This window comes from Piliocolobus tephrosceles, chromosome 13, assembly GCF_002776525.5.
Source record: "Piliocolobus tephrosceles isolate RC106 chromosome 13, ASM277652v3, whole genome shotgun sequence".
In the NCBI taxonomy this organism is placed as follows: Eukaryota; Metazoa; Chordata; class Mammalia; order Primates; family Cercopithecidae; genus Piliocolobus; species Piliocolobus tephrosceles.
In genome coordinates this window covers 79,824,398-79,848,504 of record NC_045446.1, presented here as the reverse complement: position 1 = coordinate 79,848,504, position 24,107 = coordinate 79,824,398, and the positions used below count along the sequence as shown (strand labels likewise).

At 39.6% G+C, this 24,107-nt stretch overlaps 1 protein-coding gene and 1 pseudogene across 1 annotated transcript; both read left to right on the top strand.

Annotated features, from left to right (window-relative positions):
- The first annotated feature begins 10,213 nt into the window (after window positions 1-10,213).
- On the top strand, window positions 10,214-15,751 carry LOC111540683 (tripartite motif-containing protein 64-like). The gene is made up of 6 exons (XM_023209119.2): window positions 10,214-10,621; window positions 11,160-11,255; window positions 11,962-12,192; window positions 12,963-12,985; window positions 13,943-14,040; window positions 15,075-15,751. The coding sequence occupies exons 1-6, from the start codon at window positions 10,214-10,216 to the stop codon at window positions 15,566-15,568; spliced, it is 1,350 nt and encodes a 449-aa protein (XP_023064887.2). The 3' UTR covers window positions 15,569-15,751.
- A 1,365-nt stretch (window positions 15,752-17,116) lies between these two features.
- On the top strand, window positions 17,117-22,621 carry LOC113220929 (annotated as a pseudogene).
- Window positions 22,622-24,107: the final 1,486 nt, after the last annotated feature.

Here is a 24,107-nt window from a genome sequence, read left to right as displayed (position 1 = left end):
GTGTGTCATATTTGTTTTCTCAGTCTCTCATCGCACCTGACAAGAAAGACTCACAGGTGTGGAGGGGCAGGCCACCCCTACAACAGGAGCTCTGGGAAACTAATATGCAAATGTTTTACACGTATTATTAATATCTTATTTTTCTCCTTAAAGCTCTATGAGGTCATTTTATGCTTGCTGTTCCATTACTTCCATGATGAAACTGCGACCAGGCGTGGAGGCTTATTCCCTAATCCCAGCACTTTAGGAGCCTAAGCTGGGAGGATCACTTGAACTCAGGAGTTCAAGATAAGCCTGGGCAACAAGTGAGAAACTCCCATCTCTTAAAAAAAGACAGAAAGAAAGAAACTGGAAAAACTAAGAATTTATATAGGGCCAGGCACAATGGCTCACGCCTGTAATTTCAACACTTTGGGCAGCTGAAGCAGGAAAATCGCTTGAGCTCAGGAGTTTAAGACCAGTCTGGACAACATAGGGAGACCCCATCTCTAGAAAAACAAAAATTTAACCAGGCCCACACTTGTAGTGCCCATAGTCCCAGCTACTCTGGAGGCTGAGGTGAGAGGATGGCTTGAACACAAGAGGTCAAGACTTCAGTGAGCCTTGATTGTATCAGTGCACTTCAGACTAGGCAACAGTGAGACCCTGTCTCAAAAAAATTAACCGTGGCAATTGTATGTGATTGCCCCCTTTTCTGTGTTAGAATACATCTTTTATTTGTTTACTTTTTACTTTTTGTCATCATCACTTGCAAAATACTTAGAAATTTAAGACATCTTTTTATCCTTGAACCATTTGACTGTAAGTTTTGATCTTAAACATAATGTATGGACTCCTGTGACTTTGTGAAGCTGTATGAATTCCTAATTTTTCTTCATTTTTGTGACATAAAAAATAAAAAATGAAAAAATAAAAATTTATAACCTTCACAAAGTCATACATGTAATATTTTATTCCATAAAATAGAATATAAATATATCATACTATATATATTCATTATATATATCAAAAAATAACAAGAGGCTTTGAAAAGAACATTCAAACAAGAAAATACATTTTATAAATTAAAATACTATTATAGCCGGGCGCGGTGGCTTAAGCCTGTAATCCCAGCACTTTGGGAGGCCGAGACAGGCGGATCATGAGGTCAGGAGATCGAGACCTTCCTGGCTAACACGGTGAAACCCCGTCTCTACTAAAAAATACAAAAAATCAGCTGGGCGTGGTGGTGGGCGCCTGTAGTCCCAGTCACTTAGGAGGCTGAGGCAGGAGAATGGCGTAAACCCGGCAGGCAGAGGTTGCAGTGAGCTGAGATCTGGCCACTGCACTCCAGCCCAGGCGACAGAGCAAGACTCCGTCGAAAAAAAAAAAACAAAAACAAACAAACAAAAAAAAACTATTACATAAATAAAAACTTCAATGGAATATTAGGAAAATAAAAAAGTGCCTTTGAGCACTTTGAAAACTTTGCAGACGACCAAGGCTGCGTGCACCCTGAAGTTACAGACAACATAGAACATTTCATATTTTACAATAAAGGTTTCCAATTAAATTCTAGATACCATGCTATAGATAAAACTGTATAATATCTAGGACTGTCCCTCCAGAAGTTCACAATTTGTATAAATAAAGAACCAAAATTAAAGGAGATACTTACCTGAATATTCTACAACTGGTCTGAACAGTGCTTGCAGGAAAATTCATGCATTTGACTCAGGAGTTCCCTGTCCTCTGGGCTTTCTGGATAACAGAAGCTATTCTTTGAGATTTCCACAGTCTAGCAAATTCCAAATGCCTCTATAAATAATAAGCCTTGCTTTCTGGAGGCCAATGTATTATAGGATCCTTAAATCCCCGCCCTGATTAGGTTTCTGTGGCACAGAGTATCAATGAAAGGATTTACCTTTCCACCACTGATTAAATCAACTCAATGTCTAATCTCTGTAAATAATCCTCTACAAACACCCTCTAGTTCTGGTTAGTGCTGGTTTATCTTATCATTGATTGATTGGTTTTTTTTTTTTTTTTTTTTTGAGATGGAGTCACCGTCTATTGTCCCGGCTGGAGTGCAATGGCATGATCTTGGCTCAACGCAACCTCTGTCTCCCACTTTCAAGTGATTCTCCTGTCTCAGAGTCCCGGGTTGTTGAGATTACAGGCATGTGCCACCACACCTGGCTGATTTTGTATTTTTAGTAGAGACACGGTTTCACCATGTTGGCCAGGCTGGTCTCGATCTCCTGACATCTAGTGATCCACCTGCCTCAGCCTCCGAAAGCACTGGGATTACCCGTGTGAGCCACCATGCCTGGCTTTTGTCATTGTTAAACAACACCCATGTGGGAAAATCATGTTTGATTTTCTGGGGCCCCAAATCTACTTTCATTTCTGCTCCCACATCTGATAGTATTTTTATATGATATTTGAATATACATCATTCCATTCTTTGATAACTTCTGCCCTTTCTTCACTGAAATCTAGGTTCTGCTACCATCTCACCTTGCTCAACAACACAAATCCCTTCAGTACCCATCAATTTCTACCACCTTTTAGATTTGAAGATCAAAATGCTAATGATGATGATGGATGGTTTTGGAAAAAGAGAAGTAGAGCCTCAATGTCTGGCACCTATGGCTGATTTAATTTTAAATGTAGGGAAATGAAATCGGTACTGTGCAGAAAAAACATTCAGGTGATTTTATTTAATGCATTTTTACTAAATTCAAACTAATCCAATAAAACCTTTATTTAAAAGACAACTTTTTTGAAAAATAATTTTTAAATTTTTATTAATCAATATATGAAAATTGTACATATTTATAACATACAATATAATATAAATTGTGCATTGATCAAATTAGGGTTTGACAATCTCAGGCTTCATAATTTGTAAAGTAGACTTCTGCCATTTAAAAACTTTATATCTACAGTTACCAACTAGTAATTAACTGAACATATCAAATAACAAGATATTATTTGAAAGAGCCTAAATTAATAAAGTGTCTAAATACATTTTGAGCTTTAAAGTACAATAAATAAATATGATTTATTTTGGAAAGTTTTTTTTTAAAGTATAAACAAAGTGGATATGGACAAAAACATGTACAGAAAAATATCAGAAGGACTAAATCGCGTGGAGATGTTAATGGTAAATCTTGCTGATATTGTTTTTATTTATTTATTTATTTATTTTTTTGAGATGGAGTTTCGCTCTGTCGCCCAGGCTGGAGTGCAGTGGCCGGATCTCAGCTCGCTGCAAGCTCTGCCTCCCAGGTTCACGCCATTCTCCTGTCTCAGCTTCCCGAGTAGCTGGGACTACCTGCGCCCGCCACCTCGCCCGGCTAGTTTTTTGTATTTTTTAGTAGAGACGGAGTTTCACCGTGTTAGCCAGCATGGTCTTGATCTCCTGACCTCGTGATCCGCCTGTCTCGGCCTCCCAAAGTGCTGAGATTACAGGCTTGAGCCACTGCGCCTGGCCACTGATATTATTTTTAAAAGTATCATCTTTTAAAAAAACATTTTATGGCCATTTGTTAATGAGAATAAGTTTCTATTGAAAAGGAAATCTTTGATTCTGTAAGAATATACTCTCAGATACGTATCTCTTATATACCTAACATAAATAATTATTTAGATGTCTGTAGTTACAATTAGCTTTATAGGATGGGGTTTAGAAATAGCTATAAAGCAAGCCCTTTGGATAATTCTAACACATGCTACAGTTTGGGGATGTAAACTCAAAATGTCATCCATGTCATGACTTAAAGCTTTTCTTCTACTCTAAAATACATCAACACTCACACATATATATGTGCACATGCAAATACATGCAAATAAAATATTATGCTGAAATAAAATATCTTTTTTATTTGTTGGTTGGTTTTGAGAAAAGTTCTAGCTCTGTTGCCCAGAATGGAATGCAGTGGAACAATTATGGTTCACTGTAGCATCAAACTCCTAAGCTCAAGTGATCCTCCTGCCTCAGCCTCCTAAGTAGCTGGAACCACAGAGGTGTGCCACCATGCCTGGCTAATTTTTTAAAAATTTGCTTTTATAGAAATAGGGTATCTCAGTGTTGTCCAGGCTCATCTTGAACTCCTGGATTCAAGCCTTCCCCCTGTATCAGCCTCCAAAAGGCTGGGATTAAAGGCATAATATGGCTCTGTGTCTGGACCTGAAAGGAATTTTTATTCAGTCTTATCCAGATGTTTTTGCTTTTCTCTGGTGCTAGTCCTAAGAATATTAAGAAGTCCTTAGAAAACTCTTCCCAGCATGTAAAAGATGCATTCGTTGGTTATTATGGCAATATTCCCCGCATGAGTAATTTTGGTGGTTAGCTTCTGTCTCATCATTTCTAGAAAAATTTTTTATTTCTGTCATAACCCCTAATGCTTAGTCAACAGGCTCTTTCTTTGTATGTTGGTCTTCTTCTTGCAAATTAGACACCCAGTATTAGCTAGTATTTCACTGTTGAGGACCAGCCTGTGCTGGAGAACTCTGGTTTCAGGGCTGCTACTTATCATGGTAGCTCATGGCTGTGCTCTTTCTTTGTTCCTTGCTCCACTTCACTCCACAACATCTCACACAGGACAAAAAGCAGAGCAGATATGTTCAGATCCTCTGATGTTAATTGAGGCCACACTGCTTTTTAAGAAATTCAAAATTTGGCTCAAAAGCATTCATCCAGATTGTATACAGAGTCTAGTGACCTCTCCAATACGACCTCCTGCTTTAACAGAATCAGTTCAGGTTCCGGATATTTTTACAAACTCAAGTTAGCTGCAACTGCTCGAGTTCTCATAAATTCAGATACAAAACCATTTACTTTCTTTGATCTCAACAGTAAGAATCACAAAAGAAGATCTTGCAGACAAAGTACACCTCACGAAATTGGGTACTTAGTAAATAAATTAAATTAAAGGTGGTTAGTATCTATTGCTGTTTATATATTTCCCTGTAACCATTTCTAATCTTGGTGCCCATCCCTCATCAGATGATGCTTGGCGCTCCTCTGTGCAAATGCCCTCTCTTCTATTTCCACAAAGGCAAAATGCTGTTTTCTATATGTAGGAGTAATATCAATTTGTTGTTACTGTTGCCATTACTTCATAGTCACCTACTCATAGGTACAGTTTCTAAACTAAAATATGGCAAGAAACTTGTCAATGAAGGTAATTCCATGTGAAATTTTAGGTGTGTTTCTTTTTCTGTGGAGCCATGGACTGATCTTCAAATTTTATGGGGCTAGGTTAGGCACAGCTCTTCCCTCTGAGATCTTCATTTTCTGAGAAACTAACTCTGATTCTGTGTCCTGATGAGGATCTGCCATCACACATGCCACAAAGCACCACCCAGGTCAAGCATGAAAGTCTGCACTCCAACTGACACCCAAAATTGATATCACAGCAGAGAAACAAGGACATAGAGCACAGCTGAGAGGAAGAGCAGTCTCAGCTATGCAGTCAAATGCTTAGGACCAAATCAGGAATCCACACCTCAGATACTCTGGGTTAGAGAAGATGCGATCACATTAGATAAGTTGTTTTTTGTTTGTTTGTTTGTTTGTTTGTTTTTGAGATGGAGCCTCACTTTGTTCCCCAGGCTGGAGTGCCCTGGCATGATCTCAGCTCACTGTAACTCCCACCACCTGGGTTCAAGCAATTCTCCTGCCTCAGCCTCCCAAGTAGCTGAGATTACAAGTGCTCACCACCATGCCCGGCTAATTTTCTTTTTATCTTTTGTAGAGACGGGGTTTTGCCAGTTGGCCAGGCTGGTCTTGAACTGGTGACCTCAGGTGACTCACCGCTCTCAGTCTCCCAAAGTGTTGGGATTACAGGCATGAGCCACTGCACCTGTCTTAGATAAGTAATTTCGAGGGATAAGATGGTAATACCTGAAATATTTGGCTAGAGATGTTTATTATACTGTTTTGACTTTAATATCTCTGTCTGTTACTTATATCAAGGCTCCTTTCGATGGAAACTATCTTAATCTCTTAGCTGTTGCCTCTTTCTGCCTATAGAACATCTTGCACAGCACTACCTCACCAGATTTATAACTCAGCATTCAAGTGAACCTCTATCATAGTCTCAACTCTTCCTGATGGTATCCTTGCTTTTCAATACTAATCTGAGATACTCCTGCTGCTTTTCTTCAGAACAAATAACTCTTTCAATAAAGCTAATGTCATGAAACTTGCCATGCAAATAAACACAACAAATACATTGAAACATAATCTATTTTATTTTTTTTTTGCAATAACAAGCCTCTTAAGTGCATTTATGTCTTTAATGAAAGAGTTGTTTGCTTTTCCAAGTTCTGCAGTTTCTTTTCTAAAATGTTCCCATTTTCCTTATACTTTCTACAATATTCTCATGATGCTTCATTGTTTCTTTTTGGGCCAGCCACTCTCTCTTCTCCACTACCTTTGAAAAGCTGAACAGTTGGACCTAGGAAAGATGCCCTATCAGCTCCAGGCACAATGCTGATAGAGGATGCCAATCTGGGAGGATGGCACATTTTCTGTGGCAGCTGGTACCACAACCCGGTTCCTGGCTGCTAGCATTCTCTGCCCATCAGTGGTCTCTAGATAGTGTGCTATGTAAGTCACCAGCAATAGAGTAGCTCCTGTAGTCAGTTATCTTTTCTGCAGTCCCTGTACACCAAGAGTATCATTACTAGTTAGTAACCTAATCAACCTCAGGAAGTGGGTGTGGTCTTTTGTGGTCCCATACAGTTTAAAAGGACGCTTGTCCAGAGATGTCTCTCTCCTTCAGGGAGGACCCACCAGATTTGTGGCTTCTGGGCTTTGGAGCACCAGGAGTTACTTGTAGTCTGGATATCTACAGAGCTTCTAGACTGAGACCATTCATAGTGGGATTGTGAGTATAAAATTTCCAGTAAATCCATTAGGAAATAGTCAAAAAAAATTAGGAAACAGTCAAAATAGTTAATATAAGAAAAACAGGCTGATACAACTAATTTTTCAACCATCATAAATACAATTATGCAAAACACAATTGAGTTCCTTGCTGTACTTTTTTAAACAAGAGAGTTACACAGTACAGGTGTGTTGGTAATCCCAGTTAGTGTTTTATCTTGGAACATATTCAGAGAAATAACGGCTAGGCACTTAAGCAATTATAATTTTAAAACAGAGTGAGAAACAAAATTTTAAAATTAGTGTGTGGCCCAGTGCAGTGGCTCACGCTTGTAATCCCAGCACTTTGGGAGGCCAAGGTGGGCAGATCACCTGAGGTCAGGAGTTCAAGATCAGTCTGAGCATCATGGTGAAACCCCGTCTCTACTAAAAGTACAAAAATTAGCTGGGCTTAGTGGTGGGTGCCTGTAATCCCAGCTACTTGGGAGGCTGAGGCAGGAGAATTGCTTGAACTCGAGAGACAGAAGTTGCAGTGAGCCAAGATCAAGCCTTTGCACTGCAGCCTGGATGACAGAGTGAGATACCGCCTCAAAAAAAAAAAATTAGCATGTGATATTTAATGAAATAATTCTTATACTTAACATATTTCTTTGATTAACCTGTGTTAAGTCAACTTTCTTACATCTCATTCCAAACTTGTCTGTTGAGCTTTGAGCCCCCAAGTGTGGTTTTTAATACTTTATAAACCTAATCAGCCAATTTACCCCTTTCTGTGCAATCTAATCAATCTCAGGAAGTGGGGGTGGTCTTTCGTCGGCCCATACCCTTTAAAAGGATGCTTGTCCAGAGATTTCTCTCTCCTTCAGTGAGGACCCACCAGATTTGTGGCTGCTGGGCTTTGGAGCACCAGAGGTTACTTGTAATCTGGATATCTACAGAACTTCTAGACTGCGACCATTCATAGTAGCCTTGTAAGTATGAAATTTGCAGTAAACCCATCATGCTCACATTTTCTCTTAAAAATACTTTAAATTTACCCAGCAGCATGCTTGGGTCTTTTCTAAGCAAACAAGTAACTGTCTTCGTGATTTTACAGAAAATCAATATAAAGTATCTTCAATTTGTAATATATGGTTTGTGTTCCCTTGCTATTTGATTCTTCTTATGTGACTATTTTCTGTATTGTTAGATATTTTAAGTGTGAAAAGATATATTTCGATAGTTTCATGCAAAGATAGAACCCATAAAATACCTAAAATGTTCACTAGAATGGGGGCATGTAGTAATGGTTATAATGTACACCAAAGTCAATGTTAAAAATGTTGAATTACTTTGAAAATTCTTGTTGCAAAGGTCTTCTTTGCGTCTCCTCAAAATTTGCATTTTGCAGACGAGATTAGAAAGCCGTTGAAAATAGTTTTAATTGGCCGGGCACGATGGCTCATGTTTGCAGCCTAGCACTTTGAGAGGCCAAGGCAGGCAGATCGCTTGAGGTCTAGAGTTAGAAACTAGCCTGGCAAACATGGTGAAACCAAGTTTTTACTTAAAATACAAAAAAAAAATTATCCTAGCGTGGTGGCGGGTGCCTGTAATACCAGCTACTCAGGAGGCTGTGGCAGGAGAATTGCTTGAACCTGGGAGGCAGAGGTTGCAGTAAGTACCACTGCACTCCAGCCCTGGTGACAGAGTGAGACTGCATCTCAACAACAACAACAACAAAAAAAAAAAAAAAAAAAAAAAGGGAAAGAAAGCAAGCAAGCAGATGTGACCCTCTGACAAGGGCTTCCAAGACGCTGCAACTCACAAGTCACTAAGAGGAATGGTGAATTGGTGGCCATGCTTCCATTAACTGCATTTCTGGATTTTCTAGTGTAGAGTGGAAAACCTAATACATATCTTCACTTTTATTGTTATTTTAGAAGATAATTAATTGTTAATTAATTCTTGTAAATTATTGTATTTTAAATATTCATTATTTCAGAATGTGAAAGTGTTCTCTATAATCATCTGAATTGACTGGGAAAAAATTTTCTAAATTAAAAATAATAGATATTATTTATAATTAATGTAGTGAAAGGAAGAGTTTTCATATTAAAGTTAAAAGGAAAAATTTAATGATTGATAATTTTAGGAGTTGATAGTCCACTCTGATTAATCAATCTTAGATAAAACCTACTTCATTTATAATTGTGTGAGCAAACTTCATAGGTGAGTTTGGAGGCAGGGAGGACAGAATAATAGCATAGATACTAAGTGTCTTTCATATATTATCATCATGGAATCGTTGAGAGAGAATGACAGAGACGGAACGAAATTAAGAATGTTCTTAAGAATGAGATTAAGAATTAAGAATCAGCTTATATAAGTGACTGAGAAATCATCTCAGTTTTTACCCTCTACCCAGGCTTTAAGCTTGCTAAGTAACTGGGAATGATTGAGAGCACGGCTTGTTTAACAAAAATGCCATGAGGACTCTTGTCTCATTTTCTCATTTGAATCACAGTTGGTTGTTCATATCCATAAGCTTCATACCCATGGATTCAACTAATCTCAGAAAAATATATTTACAGGAAGAAAAAAGCAGCTGTACTGAACATGTCTGTTTTTTTTTGTTTTTGTTTTTTTTTGAGACAGAGTCTCACTCTATTACCCATGCTGGAGTGAAGTGGCATCATCTCGGCTCACTACAACCTCCACCTCCTGGGTTCAGGCAATTCTCCTGCCTCAGCCTCCTGAATAGCTGGGACTACAGGCACGTGCCACCACCCCCGGCTAATTTTTTGTATTTTTAATAGAAACTGGGTTTCACCATGTTAGCCAGGATGGTCTCGATCTCCTGACCTCGTGATCTTCCCACCTCAGCCTTCCGAAGTGCTGGGATTACAGGCATGAGCAACCGTGCCCTGCCAAACATGTACATATTTTTAACAGTCTTCTTGCTGTTCCTAAACAGTATGGCATTACAAGTATTTATACAGCATTTACATTGTATTAGGCATTCAAAGTAATCTAGACATAAAGTATTCAGGAGGATAGGTTTAGGTTACATGCACATCCCACACCATTTGCTAATAAGAACTTGGAACATCTTAGGATCTTGGTATCTCATGGAGTCCTGGACCCAATCTTCAGTGGCTATTGAGGGAAAACTTTATAAATCCAGCATGTTTGCATTTACTATGTCTCAGTTTGTGCTGGAGCTAACTTATTAGACATATTGGACAGAGCTCAAGCAGACAAGGAAAACTGTCCATTGGCCTTTTCTTTCCTTTTCATCAGGACAAATAAAAATAAGAGAAAGAAATTCTCATCTTTTTCTTAATTTTCAGAGATATGGATTCAGACACCCTGCAAGCCTTCCAGAATGAGCTCATTTGCTCCATTTGCATGAACTACTTCATGGACCCGGTCACCATTGACTGTGGGCACAGCTTTTGCAGGCCCTGCCTCTGCCTCTGCTGGGAAGAAGGCAGAGCACCAATGCGCTGCCCTGAGTGCAGAGAAATCTCAGCAAAGCCCAACTTCAACACCAATGCGGCACTGAAAAAGCTGGCTTCCCTAGCCAGACAGACCAGACCTCAGAACATCAACAACTCACACAGTATTTGTGTGCTCCATGAGGAGACTAAGGAGCTCTTCTGTGAGGTTGACAAGCAATTGCTCTGTGGGCCCTGCTCTGAGTCACCAGAGCACATGGCTCACAGCCACAGTCCAATAGGATGGGCTGCTGAGGAATGCAGGGTATGTGATGCCTCTAAGGCAGTTTGATACGTATAGAGTCCCAAATAAGAATGATGAGGGCCTGTGACAATGATGGTGATGAGAATGCAGATGGTAGAGGTGGTGATTATTCCATGTCAATCGTAACACATAAATGTGTCCTTTCAATGTTGCTGACTAATTTGGCACTCTAATCATAGCTGTGTTGAGACTTCACTAAAGGAGGTTTCCTTAGAAACATTGTTCAAACGTGTAGAATGGAGCTGTGGAACAGGTGACTAGCACCAAGAACACTTTTCAAAGTCATGTTATATAAAGCCAGTTTCTCAGAAAATTGATGATATTGTCTGAAGGGTCCCTTAAAACTCTCTATTATATTTCTATGACTTTTCACATCCAAATTATTAGAGCCAAATTTGTTTAACATGGAAAAATCTGGCCACTCCACTCTAACTTGAATTTGTGTTTCTTTCAGTTATAGCCTTTTTATTTAATTGATAAGGGGATGAAATCTAGTATTCTGTCTTCATTATTGCTAAGCTTCTTGCTTCTTTTGCAGGAGAAACTTGTAAAGAAAATGGACTCTTTGTGGAAAATCAATCAAGAGACACAAAATAATCTAAATCAGGAAACTAGAAAATTTCGTTCGTTAGTGGTAAGAATGAAAATATTTCGTTTATTTTTATGCAAATAAACACAATGTTGGTTTATACTTTTTAGCTAAATTCAAACTACCAGTTAAAAGATAGTGATTTCATCCCAAGAAAATATAGTGATTTCCATTGATATAATAGTAATCACAAATAGAGAAGCCCACACAAACTAGCCAAATTAATTCTAGTATATTGGATAAATGGCATGATATGTATTCTAGTTCAAATTTGAAGGTCGGTATAAACCTTTTCAGACACTGGAGATGAGACATTTCACTAAGATTGGGTGTGAGGAAGAGGAAAGAAATAGAATAGTAAATAGAGTAAAAATATAGAAAAAGTAAAAAAAAATACATAATATGATGTATGGCTAAATGTTCTTTAATATTTAGGTGAATTAGACATGGAAAAATCCTAAAAGAGAGATTAATAGAGGAAATAATTGACTCAGTAAGAACCGTAAAGAAGCATCACAGTGGCAGAAACCAGAAGTCTTTATATAGCTTTTGATTTAAAATGGGAGAGAGAATAGGAATATTGAAAAAGATGGACAGAAAAAAAAAAAAAAAAACCACCAAATATTCAAGACTCTTTGCAAGAGTGAGGCAGAAAGTTTACAAATTGCTTGATTACACCCAGCATATAATTATTTGAAGTTTTCTATTGAGAGTGAGAACATGTAATTCTTTAATCCAAACATCTCCGCAGGACTATGTGTCATTAAGGAAGGTGATAATCACTATTCAATATCAAAAGATGCATCTACTTCTCCATGAGGAGGAGCATCTGCAACTGCAGGCACTGGAAAGAGAAGCAAAAGAGCTTTTCCAACAACTACAAGACAGTCAAGTGAGAATGACCCAACATTTAGAAAGGATGAAAGACACGTACAGAGAGCTGTGGGAGATGTGCCACATGCCTGACATGGAGCTGCTCCAGGTGAGGAGGGAGGGTCCATCTTCAGAGACAGAAAGTCCTTGCTAGACTTTGCTGCCAGGACATGCAAATGTCACCTGCATATGTCACTGCTCTAAGCTAAGTGACACATACTGTCTGACTCCCACCATTACATTACCTTTGTCCAGTCACTTATTACTGCATACTTTGATAATCTTTGGGAAATTTTTACCATTTTAACAGATCACATATAACAAAATTATCTTCAATATAATTTGGAGTACTATCAACACAGAGAGATCATCTAAAATCATTAGAACTCGAGGCTAGGGGAAGGTTAGCAATACTCCATTTATATGCCCTAGTTCCTCCTCACTATCTGATGTCCCATACAACAGTGATTTGCTGAAGACATTGAGGGTTTTCCCCTTGCCTGGGCGAGGTTTGTGAAAGTTGCTCATCCATGTCCGTGCACTCTGTTTCTCATATGGTTCTGTTTTGTTTTAATAGTTGTCATGCGTGGTCAGACCTTTCCTTGGAAATAAGATTAGGAAATTAATGACACTGGAAGCCTAGATATCTTTGCTTTACTCCACCGTCTCTTTCTCAGCTCCTTTCTTCTTCATGCCCACTGATTAAGGTTTTCATTATTTAGTTGACATTCTGTTACTAACGTAGCCTTGAATGATTCCCCACAGGAGAATAAAAAGATACACATTTTTAAAACACTAAAACAGAAAGAAACAAGAGTATGAGAACAGATGCAGAAGGAAAAATCTCTCATAATTAACATTATCTTTTATTTTTTGCAGGATGTGAGAAATGTATCAGCAAGGTGAGTTTACACTAAAAAAAGTGCTATTTCTGAAAAGTTTATTCTCTTGTGAATGAAGGGGATATATACATTTTGAGGTACTAATATCATTCTCAGTGGCTATTTCCATTTTTGTTTCAAAAGAGGGCCTGAGGTCTTCTTCTCTTTGGTCTGGAAAGTTTTCATCTTAAAATTTGTATGAATTCAAATATACGTAAAAACAATTTGCCATTCTAAAGTTTGTTCTTCTCATTCCATCCATCCTGTACAGCCCTACCTCACAGATCTTAATATAAAATTACTCTGTGGAATCATAGAGGTGTCTTCTACTCTAGAGGGGTGTAAGGTTTAAAAAAAAAAAAAAAAAAAAGACAGAGGGAGGAGAGAGATTCCCTCAGGGTGGGCTGAGGAGGAAGGTTTTGTTCCTAAAAGCATCAATGACCTGGACCTGCTCCATCACAATATACCCAGTTCTAGGAAAGACCTCAGGAAAATGGTTGCCTCAGGACCCTCAGCAGCAGGGTTCTCAGGCTCGAATTAGACTCCTTTGTTTTGCACAAAAGATTAAAGCCTTTTGTCTCAGTGAACATTCTCTGTTAGACACTGACTAACATTAGTGACAGCTGCAGGCTTTGGTCCCAATTGCTTTTGTCTGAGTTTTCTGCTCTCTGAAATATTTCCAGGATTTCTTCATTCCCTCAGGAAGTGTGATGGGGAGAGGGAAGTAATGACTTTTAATGAGTTTAGAAGTTGTGTAATGTCTGAAAACAGCATATCTGGGGAAATTGGGTTTTTATGCAATAAAATTCAGAAAAAGTAACATTCTTATGGCCCCTAGAGTGTGCAATAAAATGTACACGCAGTTAACCAAAACTGGCAGAATTCTGAGGAAACATCTTATATGAAAATATGATACCTTTGTATGACTGTGTGATTAGCTCTGGGCCTGGAAATATAACTGAGACCATTTTTTTGCAGGGCTGATTTGGCACAGATGCAAAAGCCCCAGCCAGTGAACCCGGAGCTCACTTTGTGGCGCATAACTGGAGTCCTAGACATGCTCAACAACTTCAGAGGTAAGAGCCAGCTGCTTGGCAGTCCAGCCTCAAATCATTTCTTTATTGGGTCCCTTGGTCGAGACTTTTCTCATTTAAGTTTTATTATTTTTGACTTGTAGGTAATACATAGTTTTCTAAAACATGTGCATCTTCTCTGCCTGCATAGTAATACTACAATGATCAAAACTCAATTTATCTTTAGAATAAGAGGACAAAGAGTATTCACGTCATGTAGTTATGAAGACACTAATTCTCATGGTGGCATGAGTATTTTAATTCAATTTTGAAGGCTTAGATTTGGCATAATGGTTTTTAATTGGTTCTATTCTGTGTGCATTTACATTCATTTTACAAGTAAACTTTATTATTTATAAAATCAGAACGTTTTGATCAACAAAGAAAATGACTAAAATGTCCATAATCAGGATAATTCTAACGCCTTCAGATACATCTCGTAACAACTGAAAGCTGAGGAATCTGTGAACATAGCCTAACCATGTTAGGCCCATTCTAGAGAACAGGTCTAGGTAGCAGAGGGCAGGAACCCAGAGCAGATTGAATCGGGGGCTAAACAGATAGTTTAAAGCCAGAGTATGCTTTTCAGAAACTTACAAACTTTACATGTGTTAATTTCTACCAAAGTTTTGATGTTTGAGACTATAACAGGCATAACTTACATTCCAATAAATACATCAAGCAAAGTGATGTCTACCTATTGATGATCTTAAAGACAAATAATATAAGAAGATTTTTCTATTAAAGAAAAAATTTGTTGATATGTCCTGAAAGAAACTGTGCAGAGGTAGACATTAAATCATTACTTCACCCAGGGATATGTTCACATTTTTTCTCTATTATTTAAGGAACAATACATAATTGTATGTGCTGTAGGGTTGTAATGACATTTCATCTTCATGGATGCATGGCACTGAACTCTCTTGGCTTCCTTTTTTCTGTATTTTCTTGGAAGAAGAGCAAATGAAGTGAATAATTGGGTCACAGAGCCTCTGTGCCTCATAGCTCTCACTAATATAATATTTTTTCCCTGTCAGTGGATAATGCTCTGAGCACGGAAATGACTCCTTGCTCTATAAGCCTTTCTGAGGATGTGAGACATGTGATATTTGGAGATGACCATCGCAGTGTACCAACGGATCCCCAGCGAATGGAGAGCTTTGCTGTGTGGGGAGCGCAAGCATTCACCTCCGGCAGGCATTACTGGGAAGTGGATGTGACCCACTCCTCCACCTGGATTCTGGGAGTCTGTAGAGATTCCAGGACAGCAGATACCAATATCGTTATTGATTCTGATGAAACATTTTTGTTAATTTCCTCAAAGCGGAGCAATCACTATAGTCTCTCCACCAGCCCTCCACCTTTAATTCAGCATGTGCAAAGGCCTCTGGGTCAGGTTGGGGTGTTTCTGGATTATGAAAATGGATCTGTGAGTTTTTTTGATGTTTCTAAAGGTTCTCTTATCTATGATTTTCCTCCTTCCTCCTTCTCTTCACCTCTGAGGCCTTTATTTTGCTTTGGTTGTACATGAAAAGTTGGTTTCATGATAATTTATTGTGACCTCCCATATATGATGTAAATAGTGTCCTGAGATCCTATGTGTGAGAGCCTGTGAGCTCATTGTAACTTCATGGAATGTAATTACTTTATGGTTATACATGGGATAACCACCTTGAATGTATACATTTGCTAGTTAAGTTATTTTAATTAATAAATTATTGTGGAATCTTCACTAGAACATCAATAATGGCTTTTTTTTTTGTACAAGGTTTGTTGAGATTCATTCACTTACTGTGAAAGTCATGTTCTAATGTATTTAATTCAGAGAATGTTAGTATATTACACTTGTGCAGCCATCAGAACTCTCTACTGCCTGGGCACTTTTATCACTTCCAGAAGAATCCCAATGTCCATTAACATTTATTCTCCATTCACCTTCCCCATTCCTTCACAACACTTAATCTACTTTTTATGTTTATGCATTTAGGTAAATAAAATCATACAATATAAATTTTTTTAATGTGATTTTTTTTTTCTGAGAGTATGTTTTCAGAGTTTGTACACACTGTAAACCATTTGTCTTACTTGTATATTTGAACAGGCTGGGGTAGAAAAATAAAGTGGTGAATATCTTATCTTACAAAGAATAAAGATGAGTGCTTATTTTCTTTTTAAGTCTGACCAAGTTAAGTTGATCTCACAGACTTCATTATTTCTCAAGATCCTAGCTATTAATCACATTTCAGCTCATGCAACAGTTTTTCAGTGCTGGGTTGCTGTTATTACATTCTCTCTGAGTATATTATATCAGATTATGATATTCAGAAAACTCTTATATTTATTACTACTAGATTGAAAATTCCAAGGGGGCAAAGGCAGTAGTTTTCTTATTTGTTAAGATATTCCATTATCCAGTGCAATTTTTAGAATACAGTATACCATAAATAAGATGAATAAATGGATAAGTAGAGGAGTTAATATACACAAATATTATTCTAACATTAAAATACTTTTCCACAATGTAACAAAATAGGATAGAATATACTAATGAATACCTATCAAAAGATAAGAAATAAATCGATTTTCAGATTCATATCAAAGATAATACTATTATGTTATGGTTTAAAATAATTGTAGCATAATTTTTATGGGATTGATTTCAGTTGTCTTGGGTTTTTTAATATAAACCATTGAAAGAGGAAGGTTCCTATGTAAAATGATGGTGAAGAGGTACAAGGCTTAGAATAATGAGACTGTCATTATTTAAACTGTCATATAAGTTTAATTACTCACTAAGCATAAAGTGGTATAAACTTTCTTATGCAGTATAAAGAATGAAATTAATTTAAATTTTAACTAAGAATCCCAATGATACAGCCTGGAGAATTCTGTGATATAATGTAATAGCTACGTCTCCTAGGGCACTGGCTTATCTGCTCTAATGAAGAGCACAAATTTGAATGATTCAGAAGGTGCATTGCTCTCACATGTTTGTACCAGAATAGAATTTGGTCAAGAAGACTGACATCTTCAACAACTGAATTTTATCTCTGTGTGCAGAGAGCTGCCATTTATTGCCATGTCCCATGCAGCAGGAAAGCTGAAAGAAAAGTAGGATGGACAAGAATATTTGGCTTTGAGAAAATCACCTGGTGTTTTTCACAATGCTTTTATTCCCATCCTATAGGTTCAAAATTAGGTAGATGGCACACCAAGTTGTAAGATATATCTAGGAATGCTATTTACACACAAAACAATATTTATTTTTATCATTAGATTCAGAAAACAAATTAAATCACTGGCACAACTGAAAATAACCCAAGAGAGTTGTTCAATGAAACAAAGCAGAACCTCAACAAAACAGAGAAGGTGTTGCCAAAGGTAAGCAGAGGTCTTAGTATTCAAGAGTGAGTAAACCCTATTTTTTAACATTGTCAAGGTGTCCAGTGTTGTCCTTTTTAGAGCCTGGCTAGCTGAAGGTTACGTGGCAAGAAACATCTTACTTGTATTTTAGTCCCTTAAATGGGAATGATTCTCCCAATTTTGAAAATACTTATCAGAAATGTTCTCTTATTCTTTTACTCTATACTACATAGACTGTATAATAAACTGTCTCTCTTCTCCCCCGTGTATTTCATGCAGCACATTAGAGGTCAGCAGAGAGAAAGCTATCACCAGCTTCTTTTGGACTTGCTGCTTTTTTCCAAGTGATCTGAGATGATAAAATTATTCACCTTAGAGCACCAACCCTGCACTTCTTTTTAATTTTCACCTATATTTTGTGAGCTTTTCCACTCATGTTAAAACTCTCTGCAACAGTCAGTGCCTCATAATTTAATTACATTATTTGCTTTTAGTTTTCAAGGAAAAGTTTTTTCCTGACATTCTTCTAATTTAGCTCAGATTTACTTTTGCAGAGACAGAAGTAGCTACTTTACAATCATTTAGTCTTTGACTCCGATTTTGGAAGATGAAAAAGTGCCTGTATCTATTTAGCATATTTTCTTAGCCATTAACCAAAACAATCTTATTCTATTGATGCTCCTAGAAATATTTAATCCATTTATTCTCTTCACTTTTCAGAATTTATGTTAGAATATTACCAAGACTTACTTACAATTGAAATAAATCGAAGAGAGACCACTAAGAACATTGTCAATCATTAATCCAGAAATCTTTAACTTCTTGAGTTTTTAATCCCTAAAGGAAGTTATTTATCAATAGTCTGGTTACAGACTTTTTTTAATTCAAGAATTTTGATTCTTCTGGAGTACAAAGTAAAAATTGATAAAGAAGATAACTTGGAAAAAATAATCTAACAAAACTGAAACACATTCTTGACTAGCACTCTATTTCTGTACTCAATTTAGGAGACATGTAAACGGCAGTTTTCTTCAGTGAAATAAGACAGACACACAGAGAAAAATACTTCATGGTCTCACTCATATTTGAAATCTATTTTTAAAATTACAATACATTAAAAAACGTGATCACATTGGTCAGGCTGGTGGGAAGAAAGAAGGTAGATGAAGGGCAAAAGTTGTAAAGGTGCCGTTATGTAGAGTAAATGAGTCTGATGTACAACCTGTAGGTACATTTGATAATCTTGTATTTTTTGGGGAAAATATTCTGAGGGACTAGACATTTGGTGTTCTTATCATAAAAAAGCAGCGCAGCTAAGTGATATGATTGATTTAATTTTCTTGATTATAGTAATCTTTTCATTATGTATATGTCTCTCAAAAGAACATATTGTGCACCTTGAAAATGTAAAATAAAGCATAAATTAAAAAATAAAGGCAATTTTGTTCTTGCATATAAGCTGAAAATGAGTGAAGACTGGATCAGTTATAACATTGCTTTGCTGAATTAAGAGAATTCTAATAAAATATTTTTAGTTGGGAAGCTATCTGTATTAAAAAAAATTGATCTAAGGCTGGTTATAGTGGCCATACTTATAATCCCAGGGCTTTGGGAGGCCAAGGCAGAAAAATCACTTGAGGCCAGGAGTTTGAGATCAGCCTGGGCAACATCTCTACCACAAATAAAAAGAAAATTAGCCGTGAGTGGTGGTGTGCACCTGTTATCCCTGCTACTCAGGAGGCTGAGTTGGGAGGATTGCTTGAATCCAGAATTTTGAGGCTGCAGTGAGCTCTGATAGTGCCATCGCACTGGGCTTGGGTGACAGAGTGAGAACTTGTCTCAAAAACAGCAAGTAAATAATTTATGTAGCCATTTTACCTGAAAATTATAATTGTTTCTTCTACGATTAATAAATCTGTATATATCTAGGCCAGCTACATCAGGCAGAGCTTGTCCTTTAGTACTTACATCTATATATAAAAAGACAATTATAAGGAGGGTCTAAGGAAAGCTTTTTTTCTCATTCTGGACTTTGAGGTTATAATATTTTAGACTGATTTTCTGTCTCAATGGTGGATATCACCCTGAATCTTAATTTGTCCAAACACCTCACCTAGTCTGAGATTTTTACAAAACATAAAGTTCATAGGATCAATACATTCGTGTGCCTTAAAGGCCTCCAGGCATTCAAAGACACTATGATGGGGAAACTCAGGCCTTCTACCGCATTATTGGAGGAGCACATTTGAGACTCACAGCACTGGGTTGCAGGAGTCTGTTAACAGGTCTGGACAATGAGTGATGTCAGTCCAGATAATTCTGAGGAAGGCTTTCTGCCTTATTATAGGGAGAATAATCATTGGAGACTCTAGACAAGTTCCCAGTCATCATTCCAGCATTTAATTGCTGTTTTTGTAAACCAAGCATTTTGGGAGGCCTAGGCAGACAGATCACTTGAGGTCAGGAATTCAAGACTGGCCTGGCCAACATGGAAAAACTTTGTTTCTACTTAAAATACAAAAATTAGTGGGGTATGGTGGCACAAGCCTACAATCCCAGCTACTCAGGAGGCTGAAGCAGGAGAATCACTCGAATCCGGGAGGCAAAGATTGCAGTGAGCCAAGATCATGCCACTGCAGTCTAGCGTGGGTGGCACACTTAGTGAGACTCTGTCTCAAAAGATAAATAATAAAAAAAATTCACATCTTGAATGGAGGGTGAATAAGGAGTATAACATGGGGCCTTGGAGGGAAAATATGCATTAAAACGGAAGGAGAACATACTGAACATGCCAGTGGAAGGTGAAATTCTAAATATCTGATAAGAATATTTTTGAGAAATATGTTTAATTATTAGTAAATCAAGATGTACCCTTTGAATGACATTAAAAATTCACTAGAAGAGTGAAGAATAATAGTTATAACGTCACATAAGTAACAAAAGTCTCAAAACATAAAGTGTTCTAAAACATTAATTAAAATTCATTTTTGAGATAGAATAAATAATAGTTCATATATTAGACTTTATTACGTGAAAAAGACTTTTATAAAATTCTTCCACAATAATTGAAGATAGAAATTACAATAATTATAATTCACAAAAGAATAAAAGCATTAAAATAAATTGTAAAAAAAGTTTTTAAAGAGTAAATTTGAAAATTATTCAAAAATCAGACAGTGATTTTATCAATGTCCAAAAAAATTAAAATGAAAACAAACTTAATAATGGAAAAGAAGGCAGTTTTCTGCCGGGCTGGAGCGTGGGAGCTATGGCTTCTCTGGGGAGGCAGAAGCGAGAAGTAAGGACCTTGGCACTTGCCCCACGCCTCACTCCCTTGGCCGGCGCCCCGGCCCCCTGCCCGCGCCTCCAGTCGCCAGCAAGGTGCTTCTGACTGGGACTGGGCTGGAGGGCGGCGGGGCGCGCTGCATGATCCCGTCACCGCAGTCCCCACTCCGGGGAGCGCAGGTCGAGGAGGACCGCGCTTATTATGAAGAGTTGCAGGACTTCTTGAGTCCGTCTAATACACGCAGCATCGCCTGGGACAACTCCTTCTACCTTTTAGAGGAGAAGGAGGAGCATGGCGTCGAGGGCGAGGAGAGCGTCCCGGAGGCATGGGGCTGCTGGGGACGCTGGTGCGTCGGGGGCTGAGCGCCAAGGAAACGCATGAGACTGACCACAATGGCTGGATCGGCGATATTGTCGCCTGCTACCATGGCTTTGCGGATATACCCTTGTGACCTTAGCTGAGTGCCCCCACATTGACATCAACTGGTAGGACAGGGAGGGGAACACAGCCCTAACCACAGCTGCATAGGCAGGGGCTGCGCTTGCCCCATGGGCACAGTTGCCTTGGACACTGGCTCTCAGCCTGGCGCTTGCTGCATCACCATCACCTGGGCTGGTTCATCTCAGTTTTAGCACAGATCTGGTGGAAACAGACTACCAGGCCCTGCCCCTGGAGTCTTTCTTTGAATAGGCCTGGGGCGGGGCCGACGCGTTTTTCCTGGTGAGGCTGATGCGGCTGGCCCAGGGATCCCACATTGAGGACAGAGGGCTTTGAGGTTTTCCTGCCTGATGACGGCCAGGGACACCTCTCAGTAGGCACTGAAGACCAGCAGAGTCACAGACCCCAGGAGAGATGCTGTCAGACTGACAGAGACCCATCATGGAATTAAAAAGAAAATAAGGAAAGCAGCTGAGCATCTGCTCAGGACTTTCCTGCGTTGTTTTCCTCAAGAGGCCGTTCGATAGCAATTAGGGCACGCTATCATCACCAACTACTTGTTGAACTTATGTCCCGGGTCTTGACCTTGAAAGGAAAAACGCGTTCGGGTTCACCGCCCTGAGGAAAGGCGCCAGGGAGGGTCAAACGGATCGCATCCGAGCCCTGAGCTAGCAGGGGAGGGTGCCCACGCGAGGGCCCCCGCCATGGGATGTTGCCGCTGGAGTGACGACCTACACGTCCGCCTCATGCAGTGGCTACTGGAGCGCCCCTGCTGGGAGCAGTTCAGGGAAAAGTACCAGCTTGAGCTGCCTCCGCTCCCTGAGAGGGCGCAGAAGCCCTAGAGCTCCAAGAACCCTCTCCAGATGCTCACGGACTGGAGCTGTCCGCGCTGACGCCGCGCTGCGTGCGGGACCCGGAGGACCAGGGCGCCCTGGATCACATGGTCAGGATGACCACGAGCCTCTAACAGCCCTGCAGTGGCCATAGCGTACCAGACCGCGTGCCCTGACAGCACTCCGTGAGTGGGGAAGAGGCGGCTGGGGGTGCAGGAAATCCTGGCGGCGCGGGGAGAGGGGATGCAGGTGCAGGAGGCGGGCGAGGGGGAGGGCCAAGGGCAGGGTAGGAGGCTCGTCCGGGCGGTCGTGGGTTCGCGGGAGGGCTACCTGAGAGCAGGACTTGGACCTGCAGCGCTGCCGGGATCCTGGGGCCCCGCCGCGCCCGCCTCGAGGAAGGCCAGCTTCCGGCTCCCGCAACGCATGCAACAGAGGAGCGTGTGGCCTGGCGTGGTGGTGCCCGAGGTCGGCGACAGCAAGGCGTCCGCGCCCACCTTCTAGTACCCGCGGCTGGCGCGGAAGGGCAACACCAAGGGCCACCTGCGGGTCCCCCAAGTGGAGGTACAAGGAGGCCAAGGAGAAGCGGCAGGCGGAGGAGGCCAAGAGGAAGTGCCGCGTCACGGGGCAGGAGAGGATCCCGCCGCCCTGGAAGAAGAGAAAGTGAGGGCCCGCGAGTGCCTGGCGCGGGCTTCGCGGTCAGGGTAGGACCGCGGGACTGAGCGCCATGGCTGCTCCCTGGACCTGGGGGCCTCCAGCGTTTCCACGCTGTCTCTTTAGGATGCTCCCAGCAGGGGGGATGGAGGAGCCACATCCATTCGCCTGACTTCAGCTCCTCTAGCAATCAATACACCTAGAGGCTAAGTTGCCTAAAAGGCTCCCTTAGAGAACCTCAATTAAGATTTTTTTTAAAGATCAATTTATTCGGCCGGGTGCGCTGGCTCACGCCTGTAATCTCAGCACTTTGAGAGCACGAGGCGGGCGGATCACCTGAGGTCGGGAGTTCGAGACCAGCCTGACCAACGTGGAGAAACCCTTCTCTACTAAAAATACAGAAGTAACAGGGCCTAGTGGCACATGCTTGTAATCCCAACTATTCGGGAGGCTGATGCAGAAGAATCGCTTAAACCCGAGAGGTGGAGGTCGTGGTGAGTCAAGATCGTGCCATTGCACTCCGGCATGGGCAACAAAAATGAAACTCCGTCTCAAATTACTTACTTACTTAATTGATTAAATTAAAACAATTTATTAAAAGGGTTTTCTGTGTAATTTGTATTTTTAATCACTATTTACCTAATTTGCCAAGTTTTGCAAGTGATAGGGTCCCTCATATCCAAGGCAATTTTAATACACTTGGCCTGAAGACCTTTTGTTTAAAATACTCTTTCTAGCAAAAAATATTTATAGTATCTGTAGGAGTTTACACAGAAACCATGGGATTCTCTCCTTTTTGGCTGTTTTTTTGGTCTTCTCATCGTGGGTGCATGTGCACATTGGGTGTTCTTATTAATCAGATTAAGTGATACCAGATATTTCTATTTGATGGAAGGATTGACTCGTTTAGCCACATGATCAAGTGAGACAGAGAGATCAGATTTTATTGTATCTTTTAAAAAGTCTTATCCGTGCAGTCATATATTGGAGAAAAACATTTAACATCGAAATATAAAACAATCCAGAGATAAATACGTATGTATTACTAGAATTAAACTCATTTTAAGCAAGGAGTTTTAGATAAACTGGATACAAAATCTTTAACATATTACAAATAAATAAGAGAAAAAAACTGTCATTTGATAAAATGGGGGCAAATGTAATAAATGATTACCACAAATACAAAATTAAGCCATATGTGCTCTTAAGTAAATCACATCCAGGTATCCATAAAAATGTAAAAATAAATGCAACAAGAGTAAGGGGCCCAGCATGATGCAAATTACAGGAATGGGGAGGAGGTGATGTTTAGAACAAGCGAAGAGAATGAAATGGGAAGCAAAGTTATTTTCAGCAAATTCTCCTGGAGTGCAACAGGCAGGCCCTTCTTCCAGACTCAGTTCCAAAGAGTCGCTTGTGTGGGTATTTCTTTTGTTACTCCTTTGAGGACTGCAATTGGTGTTTAGTTCATCCTCATGAGGACCTCATGGAATTTCCAA